Here is a 15,697-nt window from a genome sequence, read left to right as displayed (position 1 = left end):
CAAGACTATCTGGGCAAGTTAGTCCTTTCCTCTTAGCCATTGTCTCTGTGTTCTCACTGCCTGTTGTCCGAGAGAGAAAGAGAGAAAAAGAGAGAGAGACAGAGAGACAGAGACATGACTTCAGCTGGAATTCCTGATAGGCTAAAGGTTGTTTGTCTGTGGGATAAGATCTCCAGGTGGTCAGTACTGTACCTGAAGATGTTCAGAATATTACTGCAGTTAAGAGCTCTTACATTCTCAAAAAAGAAACTTTTCTTCCCTTTAAATGATGTGCTAGGAGTGGCAGCACACGCCTGTAGTGCCAGTGATTGGAAGGCAGAGGCAGGGGGATCCCGTGTTTCAGGCCAGCATGGTCTACACAGTGGGTTCCAGGCTGTCCAGGGCAATGTAGTGAGAGACTCTGTCTGGAAAAGCCCCCAAACTGACGTAAACCATTACCTGTTAACCAGTTTCTCTAAAGCACTTTGTGTCCGTTGGTAACCCTCTTACCAGAAGGCCTAGTCTGTCCCAATGTGCCTGTCTGCAGTCCATGTGTGCCTGGTTCTTTCGTTTGTTGATGGTACGTCATGCATAGATCACTCACAGTGTCACAGGGACAGGAAGTCCTCTCTATGTGCTGCAGCATGTTAATGAATGGGCGTGAGATGGCAGTTGTGATGTCTCTTGACACTGCTCACGTCAGGATGATGATGCTCTTTATCATCATCATCATCATTATTAAAATAACTGTAACCTTGCCTCTTAACCAGACATTCTCTTTTCTGTTTTCTTTCAAAGCATCAACGACAACTTTCTTTGCCACTTACCCAGTCTAAGTCATCTCCCAAAAGAGGATTTTTCAGGGAAGAAACAGATCATTTAATCAAAAACCTAGGGAAGAGAATTAGCAAGCTTATTAGCTCTTCGGATGAGTTCCAGGACAACTCTCGAGAGTTCTACGACAGCTGGCATAGCAAGCCCACAGACTACCATGGCTTGTTACTGCCTCACATCGAGGGGCCCGAAATCAAGGTGTGGGCCCAGCGCTACTTACGTTGGATCCCAGAAGCCCAGATCCTGGGTGGTGGCAGAGTGGCCGCCATGAGCAGACTCTTGGAGATGATGGAGGAAGTGCAGAGCTTACAGGAGAAAATCGACGCCAAGCACCACAGGCAGGAGGCTGTCCACACGCAGGCCCCGAGCCTGCTGAGGAACTCCGCCCGCCTCTCCTCCCTGTTCCCTTTTGCGCTGCTCCAGCGACATTCATCCAAGCCCGTCCTACCCACCAGTGGCTGGAAAGCTTTGGGAGGGGAGGACGACCTGGCCAAACGAGAAGACGAGTTTGTGGACCTCGGGGACGTGTGACCTGTCTCCTCAGGGACTGTGAAAGAGGCCCACCAGAGGGGAGGACAGTCATTCCCTGGACTGGTGTCACGGTGTTAGTCCAGTGCTGTGGAGGAGAAAGTGGAGGCTTTCGGGAAGAGAGCTGGTTCTCCTTTTCTTTCCAAGTCCTGAACGATGATGATGCAATTAAAGCCGTGCCTCTAGTATTCATAGGAAGGAGTTCCTACCTGACCTGTCATAGGATTGGGGTCGCTTCCCGACGTCTGTATAATATGTACACAAAATACCTCACGGCCAGGTCGCTGTGAGAGCTTCCTCCTCCTGTCTTTTCTGTGCCAAGATAATTACGTAGCCATTGGGAACAAGAGCAAGGTCAGCTTTACGTGGTGTCTGTAAATGGAGAGACAGGGGTATTAAGCTGTGTGCTTTGACTTACATCATAGCGTATTCCAGCAAACCCCCCCCCCCCCATAGAAAAGCTGGAAAATTCCACTGGTGTCATTCCTCCTGACATTCACTTCCTTCTTCCCGGACTGTAACAAGGCGAGGTGGTGGCAGCCGCCTCCCCTCTTCCTTTGCTTCCATTCCCATCTTCTTCCTGCTCCGTGCCGTCTGCACTGCCCACCGTGGTGCAGACTGTCCCAGTGTCTCGCTGCTGACCTACGGAGTGAACTGGGGAACCCCTCTGTCTTCCAAGGGGAGCTTCCGTTCCTCAGAGCCCCTCATTTTGAGCATGCATTTGGCCTTCTGCTTTTGTACGGAGGCTCACGGCACCTGGACTGTGCCTCTCTGCAACCCCCCAGCTGCTCCCCTGGCCTCCCCATTACTTCATAGATGCTGGGGTAGGCAGCTCACTCTCGAATGTGGCTTGCACGGGAAAGCAATTCTAAGTGTCAGACGCAATTATCACGGGATGCCTCAGTGATTTAAAAAGCCATAAAAGAAACTCAGCTCTGCCTGGTCACCTTGGATCTGCTGTCTTAAAGATATATATTTTTTTAGGGGTTGAAAGTATACTTTATAAGGATCACATCATTCTCAACGGAACCCTGTCCAATCCCACAAAAGGCATGGTGCATGGAGAGTGGGAGGGGGCAAGGGACCTCATTGGAGAACGTCTCAAGTGTTTGCCGTTTATCTACATTTGCTGTTGAGGAGAGATCCTGTTGAGGAAATCTTTCTGTTGCTCACGGGCAATAAGGCATTTTGAAACTTCACAAAGAGTTCTTTCTGATTTGCACTGAATCATCTTTTGTACATAATGATCATTTTTTCTCTTCTCCCCTCCACACTGAGGCACAAGCCGGGTTGGTGTGTTGGGACGGCATGTTGAGGGGAGGTCAGGATTTGTGTTTCTAGGGCCAAATGCACTCAGTCTTGGTTGCCTTAAGACCCTTCAGGCCAGGTCCGTGCTAGGCTTGTGTAGGGAATTTGAAAACATACAAGTTCCGTAGCTACCTTCACTTGCATTCTCGGAGCGTTCTAAACTGTCAGTAACCGCCACTTCCTCTCTGTCTACTTCTCAAATACTCAGCAGAGATAACTATTTTTGTTACCATATTATAACATGAATATTTATATGGTAGCCTCTATAGTCTTAATGATTTCCTTTCCAAAAATGCCTCATGTGATGTTGTATACTTCACAAGGTATGGTTTAAAGGCACAGGGTCATGACCCTTGTTATAGCAGTTGAATGTGCATTGAAATATTTTTCTATTTTTTTTTTTAAATCACAATAGAAAAAAGTAAGCAAGCTGTTGTAACCTGTATGGTCATGACAGTTTATGTATTTATATTTGAAAACCAGATTTCTATAACTTGTATTTGTGTATAGAACTTTCCATGGGTTTATATATTGTGAATTTTTATTCAAGATTGAGATGTGGATTATGCTTAACATTAAAAGATAAAATAAGACCATTTGTTTAAAATGCACTGTGCAAGTTTGGAAGTGGATATTAATAACTTACTGTATATAATACCTGGCGTTTGTTTATACCTCCAAGTTTTTACACTGAAGATAAACTAGCTTTAATTAAATTCAAAAATGTTAAGGGAATTAATCAGCCGTTAGGCTGAGTCAGTGCAAATGTGCCGTTTATTTCTGGTGTTAATGAAAGTTATGCTCTTGTCTCACTGCACTGTAGCCCACTGCAGAGATTAAAGCACGACTCGGAAGCAGCGCTGTGACTGGTGTGCGTGCGCCCCTGCCACCGCCGCCTCCTGCTTTGTCCTGAATGACGTCATTCAGGACGCGATAAGCCTGTCCTGGCTGCTGGCAGGTGCTCAGGCAGACATAGAGCCCTGGGAAACTCCAGGCTGTGTTTTTCTGGACCGCCCCCTTCTCTCTCCTCTGTGTATGTGTACACTGGCGTATGGGTGGCAGGTAATGGGGTACCAGCACCCAAACAAATACTTGAAATTCCAGATGGTAATAAAATGCTATGAAGAGGGGTGGTGAGATGGCCAGCGGGTAAAGGAACTTACCTCAAGTCTGATGACCCTAGTTTAATCCCTGGGACCCAAAAGGTGAGAGGGAAGAACTGACCGCCCCCCACAAGCCCGCTCTTGTCTGTGTTCCCCACACAAGATAAACAAACGTCATTTCTAGTGCTATGAAGAGAAGTAAGTAGGGTCTGCTCACCGCCAGGGTGAGTAGAAAAGGGGCTTTTCTGTGTCTTTGAAGTGAGCTAGTGTTACGACGTTGCTCTGTGGGGATCTACGACGTCACAATTTTATTTTGTGCTGGAAGGATCTCCGTTCATTTAAAGCTGAGAGAAAGGCTTTATAAAGTTTTTCTATCAGATGTGAAGACTGAGCTTGCCCAGAGCAAATGACCAAGGAGAATAAGGTTTTTACATCACTTGTTTTGTTTAATACTTACCAGGTTGGAACGTGGTGTTTGTTTTGTTCTGTCTCTGGCCTGTCCCACCTGCAGATCAGGCTTCTCAGGCCTTTGTTTGTCCACACCCTGAAACACCCTTCCCAGTTTGGCCAGCCTTGAGATGCCCCAGGTGTCTAATAGGCTGCCACGTCCATCTTAGACTTAATGTTGTAGTGAGTGATTTATTTTTATATCGTGCATGATTGTTTGCCTGCATGTATGTTATGTGTGTGTACCACCTGCAGAGGTCAAAAGGGGTCATTGGATTCCCTGAAACTGGAGTCACAGATGGTTGTGAAACCACCATGTGAGTGCTGGGAACTAAACCCGGATCCTCTACAAGAGCAGCAAGTGTCCTTAACCGCTAAGCCATCTTTCCAGCTTCTCTCCCCCAGCTGCCTCCTAGACTTCCTGCTTAGGTATTTGTATTATTATATTCTTAACTGGTTAAGGCCTTAGAGAGTCACAGCTTCCTTATTTCCCCATCTCTTGGCCTTGTACAATCTGTGGTCTTGCGCTCACTTTTGCTTCTTTCTTGGTTTTGGCCGGGGGTGGGGGTGGGGGGCACTTAATGAGGGAATAAAATGGTGCATTTCCTATCCAGTAAGAAGCAGAATGGGAAATGGTTCCTGTTGAGAACTAACCCCGTGCTTCAGTGTTACTCCCTGCCTTATTGTGGGACAGACAGTAGAAGTAACCTGACTAAAGCCCGTTTTCTGAGCTCCTCCTCTGGATGTAGTGGCTGTCCAGGGCTGTGGCTGTGCCCCCACTGCGGATCTATTTATACCGCCGTCCTTGGGCAGGACGGATTGGAGCTAAGCATCTGAAATCGTGCACGCATGCATACGCACCTGTAGCACAGGCACCTGCTGTAGGGATAGGATCTGCAGTGCTGTGTGGTCTTACACTGACACTTACTCTTCTGTGCTGTGTAATCTTGACTGTCAACTTGATCCATCTAGGAGACAAACTTCAGGGCTCACGTGTGAGGTCGTTTCTAGAGAGGTTTAACTGAGATGGGAGGACCCAAACAAAAGAAAAAGAAAACTCCTCTCCATAGCAGTCTGGGCCTGGCGAATATGCCGTGCTCACTGAAGCCCAGCAAAACAGGCCAGTGCATGCCTTTCCTGGGTAGGGAAGAATGCAGGTGTGCTGCATTTACCCCCGAGGACCTTGATTGAATCTACTACAGTTGTTTGAACGGGAGCGGATAAAAAGAGCCTGTGCCCAAACTCTAGGTTGTAGTACAATCTGCTGAGATTTCCAGGGGGGGGGAGGTAGAGATCAGGCTGGATAAGAAAGGACGCAGTAGTGTTCTGAAGAAGCAGCCTGTGTCCTCATAGCAGTTGCACTTGGGCAGAAGTGTGCGTGTGTGTGTGTGTGTGTGTGTGTGTGTGTGTGTGTGTGTGTTTGTGTAAACTCAGAAATGTCTGCTTAAGACTTGGGTGTTTCATTGTATTTAAATTTTACATCAAAACAATAGAACAAAAAGGCTTGTGATGTAACTCAGGGTAGAGTACCCCACCTAGCATGCATAAGGCTCTGGATTCAGTCTCCAGTAAGTGAAAATAAAAAGAAAGTGACGGGGAGAAAGTAACAGCAACTGCTTGGTTATTTGATGATTCTGAGTGTGATGTTTGTAGTTACTTTGTGATGGTACTAAAATTAAGCTGGGTTAATGGATCTGTAGAAGACAACCAGCTAGAAGCATGTTAAAAATAAATAGTGGCAGTGGAATGATCTAGAAGTAGTAATTAGGCAGTATATGTATTTACCAAACTTTCTTTATACTCCTGGGCTGATAGGCATTTGGTTTGCTTCCTGTGAGACAGGGTCTCACTGTGTAGCCCCCACGGTCCTGGGGCTTGTTATGTAGACTAGACTCACAGAGATCTGCCTACCTCTGCCTCCCCAAGTGCCAGGATTAAAGGCATGTGCCACCATGCCTGGCTGTAGTTTATACTAATTTGGGAAGAAGTTTAAATCCTCCAAGAAATAATTGGAGACACAGGAGGTGTAAGACATGTGGGAGTATATTGGTCATTTAAGGGAGGAGAGATGCCCCAGCCTTAGGAAGCTACCTGCCCCCAGAAAGATATAATGAGATTTGGAGAAGAGGAAAGTGGTTCATGTAGTTATTTTGGAATTGAACAAAGAACTAGAATGTTTGTGCCCTCCCCAGCCTTACCCCCTGTTCTCTTGGTCTCTCGGCACCATCATCTGCTGTCTAGATCACTGTTCTCAACGTGTTCTACCTCAGGTCCCTTCTCTTCTGTCACGTCCCTGTATATCAGTGAATCTTTTTAAAGTAGACACATTTTTCTTGGCTTGAATTTTTTGTGAGTATATCCATTAAAACTCGGAATTGCAAGCTGGAAGGATGGCTCAGCGGTTAAGAGCACTGGCTGCTCTTCCAGAGGACCTGAGTTCAATTCCCAGCACCCACATGATAACTCACAATCATCTATAATGAGATCTGATGCCTTCTTCTGGCATGCAGGCATACATGCAGATAGAGTACTGATTAAGTAAATAAATCTTTTCAAAAACATACTTTTAAAAAGCTAGGAATTGCTGTTATTTAAGGTAGAAAGCATTCCGTGGGGGGGGGGGGGGAGTTGACATTAAAGATGCTGTTTAGTCTCTGCTCGTGGACAGAGAGGCTTTTTCTTAAAGTGTTCTTGCTCTCTCTGGAATGGCAGACCAGGTCTCCCCTCCCCAGTCCCCCAACAGAGATTATTTTCAACATCATAATCATATTCCTGGTGAAGAGAGCCTGGGCTGGCTCTCATTTGGGGCACAGCTCCCATAGAGGATGCTCTTTCCAGTGAAGGTGTCTGCATGTTTTTGAATTCATAAACAGACTTGGAGAGCTAGCCTTTTACTATCACAAGTCACACACACCCCTCACATTTTGTAACAGTTCATATTTCTCCAGGTTGATCCTGGCATTGGCCTCAGGAGAGGCCACAAAGTTTAGTTGATAAGGACCAGGGCTCCCTGAAGCCTAACGCCTGAGTCTACCCCGTTGCTTTGTAACTTTTGAAGCTTCACTTAACATCGCTCCATCTCCATTTCCTCCATGGTAAAAGGCCATCATTTATGGAACCCACCTCTGGGAAATTCTAGGGGATTAAAAATAAGTTCATGTAAAATGTCTATTATGATGTAAATACTCAGTACATTTAGCTGTTATTATAGAGTATGTTCGTAAAATTTCCATTCCAGGAACAGTTAGCGTTGACTTATCCTGGGCAGGAACACAAATTCCAAAGGTAGCTATAAAATATAAGCACTTCAGGTGTTGTCAAAATCTACCCCAGAGCAGCGTGGGTGAGGAGCTGGAGAGATGGCTCAGTAGTTAAGAGTACTTGGTGCTCTTCCAGAGGACCAGGGTTCAATTCCCAGCACCTGTATAATAGCTCATAGCCCCCTGTAACTTCAGCTCCAGGGGATGCAGACGTACATAACTAAAAATAATAAAAATTTGAAAATCTATCCCAGAGGGGTTAACATGGTATGTTAAAACTGTCTCAGAGATGGGATGAGCAAGTACTTGAGGAATGTGGTTGACTGGAAAAACTGCAGAGGCCCCATTCTCATTCCTTCAAGTCACAAACTTACATGGGACCGGCATCCTAAGGAGCAGGGCAAGGTCTAAACCCTTCCTGTCATAGTTCACAGTGCCTACTGGCCATTGCATTGCCTCAGGAATGAAGCTTTCCCAGGTGTACAGAGGCGTGAGGACAGGGTGGGCCTTCACCCCAGCTGGGAACACGTTTGCTTTGTGTTGTTAATGTTTGTGTACTTGGGATCCTTGGTCTAGGGCTGACTTCCACTGCAGAGCACCAGCTGCTCAGGAGCTGCCATCCCTGCCCACCTGTACCCTCTACAAGCTGCTGATAGTTGCCAGAAGAATGGCCTAATTGCTGAATGACCAGCCACACCGTGCCAGCCAGACTTGGTCACCATGACGCAGTACCTCCCAGGAACAGCTGGAAGGAAGAAAGATGATGGATGTGGCTCATGTTTCAGACCATGATCACTTACCTCCATTGTTACGGGTCTCTAGTGAGGCGGTGCATCATGGCAGCAGGGATGTGTGGCTGCCATGGGACACTTTTCCTGGGGAGACAAATGGCAGAGTAACAGAGTAATTCCAGCAAGAATTCTTTCTGTGGATTTGGAGAGCTCCAAGGAGAAACTCTTATTGAATTGGGCGGGCCACCCGGCTGACCTAATGCTCTGGGAAAAGACTGGACCCCGAGTTACAAATCCACGTAACATGTATAGGTTTGAGCAGGGTTACTTTAATATTGTTACAACATGGTTAGATTTAACTGGTTTTTGTGGCATCTCATGGCCACCGAGGTGAAGTTCCTCTGCTGTTGAGCATGTCTGTAGAAGTGGGATTGATTTGATAAGGACAGTTTCTGCAGAGCAGCTGTCTTTTAAGATGGTTCTGTAAGTAATTACTTCCCCCAGGACAGAAGCAAGCAGGAACTTAACATTCCTTGTTCTTGACTATGTTAGAAATAAGGCTATCAATTAGCTTTCATTAAGTAAAACAGCATTTTGACTGTGTTATGGACATATATTTATCATATATCATAAATCATATATGTTATGGACATATATATCAAAGGTAATAAATGTGCAGCATATAATTTTACCCATACCAAGACCAGTTTAGGACCAAAGTAGCGATACCACCAAAGCTCACCTTTGTGAACCAGTGAGCTTACTGGGGTTAGTATGGACTATGGGTGAAGCAGAAGCAGGGTGACTCCAAAGCAGCTGCATAGAAACAAAAGCCCACCCCAGCATGAGTGAGGACCCTGGAGCTCACTGTGTTACTTGCAGGGAGTTTAAGAGGTGAAGTCTTGCTGGGCGGTGGTGGCGCACGCCTTTAATCCCAGCACTTGGGAGGCAGAGGCAGGCAGATCTCTGTGAGTTCGAGGCTGAGGCCCGCCTAGGCTACAGAGTGAGTTCCAGGAAAGGCGCAAAGCTACACACACACACACACACACAAAGATGAAGTCTTCAGGCACCTCCCCAATCCTTATTGCTTGTCTAACCTTGGGAATGGAGAGATTGTGTGTATTTAGTCGATTTCAGGAACTTCCTAGGTTGTTTTTCCAGAGTCTTAAGAAACTGTCCTTTAGAACTTCCTGAGTCTAAGGAGCTTCCTTCTAGGATGGACTGTTTGAACTCAGAGGAGACTGCTACACAAAAGTGGGGAGGCGTTCACCTGGTGGTCAGGATGGGTGGGGGAGAGAGAGGGAGCGGGAAGGAGGATATGAATGAATGCCTGCACTCATGGGCTTTCTCCTTTTCCCCCTTGAAGTCCACCTGGACCCTTGTCTATGAGATGGCACTAATTTTAAGATTTTCTTCTCTTATTTTTATGTCTGGAAACACCTCCCAGACACATCTGGAAGTGTACGTTACGCATAGGCACTTTTCAGTCTGGTCAAGTTGATAATAAAGGTTAACCATCACCTTAACTTAGGTCGGTTTGTGACACGCTATAAAATTTACAAGGAACAAACTCATGATTACAGTTACTAGACGGTCTGTCATAGTTCTATCTGCAGGCCTCCTCTCGTTCCTTAGAGTCTGCCCTGGCTAGTTTTATGTCAGCTTGACACAAGTTAGAGTTATTTGAGTGAGGGAGAACCTCAGTTGAGAAAAATGTCTCCATAAGAATGGGCTGTGGGCAGGCAAAGTCTGTAGAATTTTTTCTTTATTAGTGATTGGTAGGGAAGGCCCAGCCTCTTGTGGGTAGGAACATCCTTGGGTTCTATAAGAGAGCAGGCTGAGCAAGCCGTGAGGAGCAAGCCGTGAGGAGCAAGCTGGTAAGCAGCACTCCTCCATGGAGTCTGCATTAGCTCCTGTCTCCAGGTCCCACCCTGTTTGAGTTCCTGGCCGGACTGCCTTGGATGATGAACTGTGATGTGGAAGTGTAAGCATAATAAACCCTTTCCTCCCCGAGTTGCTTTTGGTCATGGTGTGTCATGCCAGCAATAGAAACTGTACCTAAGACAGAATTGCAGGAGAGGCCTAGTCTCTGGTCTGCTGCTGCCATGGCTGTTGCCGAAGGGCTTGTTTAATATCTGGATGTCTTAGTTTGGTCCCTTCAGAAGTTGATTCTGAGACAGCAATTTGGGTGCAAGTAATACTTAGGTAGTAGTCCTGAGCAGCACTGAAGGAACAGCAAACTGAGATAGGAAAGAGAAAACAGACAATAAAACGTACACAGATGAGGGGCTACAAAGGTGGTTTGGTGGTTAAGAGCACTTGCTCCTTTTGCAGAAGACCTGCTTTTAGATCCCAGCCGCCATATGGTGGCTCACAATAGTCTGCAACTCCAGTTCCAGAGATATGGTATCTTCTGGCCTATGTGGGCACCATATGCGGGCAAACACTCGTGTAAAAAAAAGACTGAGCTGGGCGGTGGTGGTGCACGCCTTTAATCCCAGCACTCGGGAGGCAGAGCCAGGCGGATCTCTGTGAGTTCGAGGCCAGCCTGGGCTACCAAGTGAGTTCCAGGAAAGGCGCAAAGCTACACAGAGAAACCCTGTCTCGAAAAACCAAAAAAAAAAAAAAAAAAAAAAAGACTGAAGTGTGTGAATGAAAGCCAGGAGCGGTGGTACATGTTCTAAATGCAGAGGCAGGAGGATCAGAAGTTTAAGGCCATCTTCAGGTACATAGTAAATTTGAGGCCAGCCTGAGATGCATGAGACGTGTGTGTGTGTGTGTGTGTGTGTGTGTGTGTGTGTGTGTGTGTGTGTTCTTGTGCCTATGCACATGTGTGTTTATACGTGAGCACTTGCTCTGGGCATCTGGGCTACAACACCCCTGGCACACTCTCTGAGCAACTGTGTGGTGTGTGCTCAGAGCTACTCACCAGAGGACGATGACACATCAGTTCTTTTCCTCTCCGAGAGCTGCTTGTTCTTGGAAATCACACACCACCAGAGATGTGGGCAGGGCACCATTCGCTGCAGTCAGAAGGACCCCTTAGAAGATGGGCATAATTCCCTCCATGATCAGCTAGGGACAGTAGGTTTGCCAAAGCTGCTAAGCATGGCACCTAACTAGCACAGTCTCGCCTAGATTAACATGCTAGTAACCCCCAACCCAGGCGTCCAGGCCTCTGCAACATGAAGCAATCCCCAAATATTTAGCTGCTTTTCCTAGTCTCAAGGAGGCCTGTGGGTTGGGTGTCTCTTCTGCTTCCCTCGGTGTTGCAGAACCAGCATGTATATTCCTTTTTGTAAATGCCGTGGCTGGGGTCAGAAGATTTATCAGTGTCCAGTGGAATTTAGGGGAGGCCACTCTTCCAGACTGAGTTTCTGCACCAGGCCCCAGAAGCCCAAAATGAAATCATTCATGCCGCGTAATTAAACTGCAACCCCCAGGAAGGAAGAAAATCCCCCAACAGACCAGCCATTATTCCTAAGCCAAGAGATAGCACCTAAGCTGCAGGGGCCTAAGCAACTTGAGTAGTGTAGGGAAGGTCCCTCTGCTTCAAAACCTCACAAGAAGAACAGTCCAGTGTTAACCCGCCTGCTGCTTCCTCGGTCCTGCTCAGAACTGCCTTGTCAAAGCCAATTCTGCCCTGCACAGAGGAGAGCCTTTCCACTTTAAAACAATGAATAATTATGTTTATTCATTTACAATTACATGGATGTAATGCGTTCTGATTATTCTCATCCACACCCTCTTTTGGCTTTCTCCCAAACCTATCAACTCCCTCCTCCCAACAAGGTCCCTTTTTATGTTCATGTATTTTTATTTTGTTCTGTGATCCAATGATTTTAACCAAGACTGTCTATGTGACCTGGGTATGACACTGTCCAACTATCCATAATGGGTTCAGCAGTGGAGATACATATAAAGCTGACACCCCTCCCCAGAATCCTTCAGTAGTTCAGGAGGCAGAGGTAAGCCTCCATGAACCCCTCCCCCATCCATAACTGGCTGTGGGCAACCACAACTGCTGTGTTCATGATTTCAATTGCTGTGTCATACCCAGAAGATAGCATTTTATAGTCTTTTTCCCGTCTGCTGGCTCCTACATTATTTCCAGCTCTTTTGCCACAATGTTCCCTGAGCCTTGGAGAGGGTGGTATAAATGCCCTGCTTAGAAATGAACATTCAGCTGGGCTGCAGTGGCGCTTGCCTTTAATCTCAGCACTCGGGAGGCAGAGCCAGGTGGATCTCTGTGAGTTTGAGGCCAGCCTGGTCTACAGAGCACAGGACAGGCACCAAAACAACACAGAGAAACCCTGTCTCGGAAAAAAAAAAAAGAAAGAAAGAAAGAAAGAAAGAAAGAAAAAGAAAAAAGAAAAGAAATTAGCATTCAACTGTCCCTTTTTTTTAGCACCTCGGTAGAGTCAAGAGTTTCTGCAATCACTCCCATTCACTGTAAAAAGAATCTTCTCTTATTAAGGCTAAGGAAAGCATTTGTCCATGGTTATAAACATACAAGTTTAGAAGACAGTTTGACACCAAGTCAATTTAGCTGAGGAGTAATAGTGAGTTCCCACCTAGGGCCTACAGCCTCTTCAACCATGAGGTTTTGTTGTTGTTTGTTTGTTTATTTGTTTTGAGACAAGGTTTCTCTGTGTAACAGCCCCAACTGTTTTGGAACTCTCTTTGTAGACCAGGCTGGCCTCGAACTTACAGAGATCCACCTGCTATGCCTCCCAAGTGCTGGGATTAAGGGTGTGTGCCACCACCACCTGGCTTACCATGAGGTTTTGATTGGGTTTACAGTAACAAACCAGGTCCCTCCTGCACACTGGCCAAATCAATCGTAAAGCAGCCGGTTGCTCCTATAACAGCCATGCCACTATAGCTCCGGTGGGCACATCCTGCCAGGTAGGTTGGTATTATAGTTTGTAAGGTTCACATCTTAGTAAGATCACCAGTGCCTTTTCTCCCCAGCAGCCTGCATAGCACCTTCCAGCATGATGAGAGCTATTTGGCCAGGATGAAGCTTCCAGCTCTGTTCCAGTTCCATTTCTCTATTATCTTGCACTCAAAGTGTGTGATGTCTTCAGCAACAGGGTCTTATCATCTAGTTCTGGTGGGCAGCCAAGAGGGATGGCTAGAGTCTGTGGTGTTTTAGGGGCCTTTGGGGCCTCCCTGACCAATAGTCTGTCTATAAGAGCGTATTTCACATACCCTCTAGAAGCATTGTTATCTATCCAAGCAGGATATAATCTCCCTTCTAACTCATATTTTTTAACATTATAGGCATGCCTCACCATAGTAGTTTCTATTAATGCAATAAATGAGGTTTAACAGACTCATTGTTTCTCAATGTGTCCCCCTTCTACACAACTTGAGGGTAAGATGAATGAGGTGAGTATTGTCATGTTTCACCATACTATTTTCTATTAATACAACAAATGAGTCATGAATTTATTAATTAATACAACAATGAAGTCATGGTTTCCCAACTTGTCACCCTCCCACCTGCAGGGGGTATTTATCACAACTTGGGGGTAAGGTGACTGCTTTTAGCCTCTAGTGGCTTATGGTGGTGCCAAACATCCAACAGTGTACAGGACAGGCCCCACCCCCAACCAAGATGTGTCTGACCCTGCATGCCAACAGCTCAAGGTTGAAAAATTGGTCTGAATTCATTCCCCTATCCTCAGCATCTCCATTACAGTTGAAACTGCCTTGAGATAGCCAGACTTTTCAATATTATTGGAAAGTACTTTCCCCTTCATAATATGAGACTTAGAACAACTGATATATGATAGCATAATCCAAATTAGGTGCAGGTGTAACCTGGATTTTATAATGCATGCAAATACTAACATTTGCCATAGCTGTTTGTTCAGGAAGCAGAATGGCTGGCTCAGGACTTTGTCTTTTCCAAGCAGTGTTGTCAACAGTCTCGTATTCTCTAAGGTTTCTTACCAAACTGCTTTGTGCATCGTGTGTGCAGGTATGTGAGCACATGTGTACATGTGGAGACCAGGGGTCAGCTATGGTTATCTTTCCTCAGATGCCATTCACCTGGCTTTTTGAGACAGAGTTTCTCATTGGGACCTGGGGCCCAGCAATTCAGCGAGGATGCCTAGTGAAAGAGCCCCAGGGATCCCCCGTTCCTGCCTCCCCAGATCTGGGATAGCGGATACTGGGTCTCCAAGCCAGATCTTAATTGCTTGCATAGCACTCTCGCAACTGAGCCATCTCCCCAGCCCCCTTTTCAAACTTCTAACTGATGCTTATGGCCTCTGATCTCAGTGGCATCCTCCAGCTAAAGCTGTGGGACAGACGACTTTTTGATTTTAGCAAGTTCCAAATTGGCTGGTCCATCTATGATGTTCCTGTGAGCAGGAAAATACTTGAAAAGAGAGTCTGGACTTTCTTCTGTGGAGTACTGTAGAAGCAAGGCATGATGTGTGCAAGAGGAGCCCTACTGTGACGCAGGCCTGCCTGGGAGAGGAGAGTTGGTGCTGTAACCGAAGTTAGACATTCAAATGTGTCTCCTTTTGTGCACAGGCATGCCTCCTTCACAGGCAAGAGCATGTGGTATATGCTGGTACTGACTCTCGTGAGCGCTCTCTAAAGTTGTTTTTCTGTTTATTATTCTCCTTCTCTCTGTCTTAGTTACTTTTCTATTGTTGGGAAGAGACACCATGACCAAGGCAACTTGTAGAAGAAAGCACTTAATGGGGCCTTACCGTTTCAGACAGTCCGTGACCATTATGGTAGAAGGCATGGCAACAGGCAGGTAGACATGATGCTGGATCAGTAACCGAGAGCTTATATCTGATCTATAAGCACGGGACAGAGAGCTAACTGGGAATGGCATGGGCTTTTGAAATCTCAAAGCCTGCCCTCAGTGACACACCTCCTCCAACAAAAGCCAGACCTCCTAATTCTTTCCAAATAGTTCCACCAATTGGAGGCCAACCAATCATTCAAATGTGTGAGCCTGTGGGAGCCATTCTCATTCAAACGACCGTAATATTCTTTCAGAATTCTCACTATACCTCTATGATCACGTACAAATATATATAAACATTAGACTGGTACAACAGGAGATCATCAGTGTTTAACTACTACAGAAACCATGCTTTCAGGTTGTTCCTATTAAAACATGTGAGTGGTCAGATGCCGTTTAGGTCCACATCTCTTCCTCTTGCTTTTCTCACCCCACTGAGTAAGGAGTAAAGTGCCGATGTGTTACACGGGACACTGTGGCAGCCTCCTCCCACGCCCGGGCCTCACAGGCTCTGCCAGCTTCCTCCTGCTTCAATCGACGTTACTTGGTTTCTGCTCAGTCTGGAATGTGGGGCAGCCCATCCTTCATAAAGGAGCAGTGTTCTGCATCCTCAAAGCCCAGTGGGCGTTTGGCAGTGTCTCCTGTTTCTACCAGAGAGGTGCTTGTGCCCAGTCTCAGGATTCTGGTTACAAGGCTGATTTTCCAGAATTGAAGATTTGACCCACACTGTCC

At 46.3% G+C, this 15,697-nt stretch overlaps 1 protein-coding gene across 1 annotated transcript in view; it reads left to right on the top strand.

Moving 5' to 3' along the window:
- Positions 1 to 3,384, top strand: part of Mtmr12 (myotubularin related protein 12) — a 69,374-nt gene extending 65,990 nt beyond the window's left edge. The window contains exon 16 of the mRNA XM_059276099.1: positions 778 to 3,384. Coding sequence (XP_059132082.1) covers positions 778 to 1,344 — 567 coding nt within the window. The 3' untranslated portion in view covers positions 1,345 to 3,384. The remainder of the gene's footprint in view (positions 1 to 777) is intronic.
- The last annotated feature ends 12,313 nt before the right edge of the window (positions 3,385 to 15,697 follow it).

The sequence above is a fragment of the Peromyscus eremicus genome, chromosome 11, assembly GCF_949786415.1.
Source record: "Peromyscus eremicus chromosome 11, PerEre_H2_v1, whole genome shotgun sequence".
NCBI classification, from domain to species: domain Eukaryota; kingdom Metazoa; phylum Chordata; class Mammalia; order Rodentia; family Cricetidae; genus Peromyscus; species Peromyscus eremicus.
This window is presented reverse-complemented; position numbering and strand designations above follow the sequence as displayed.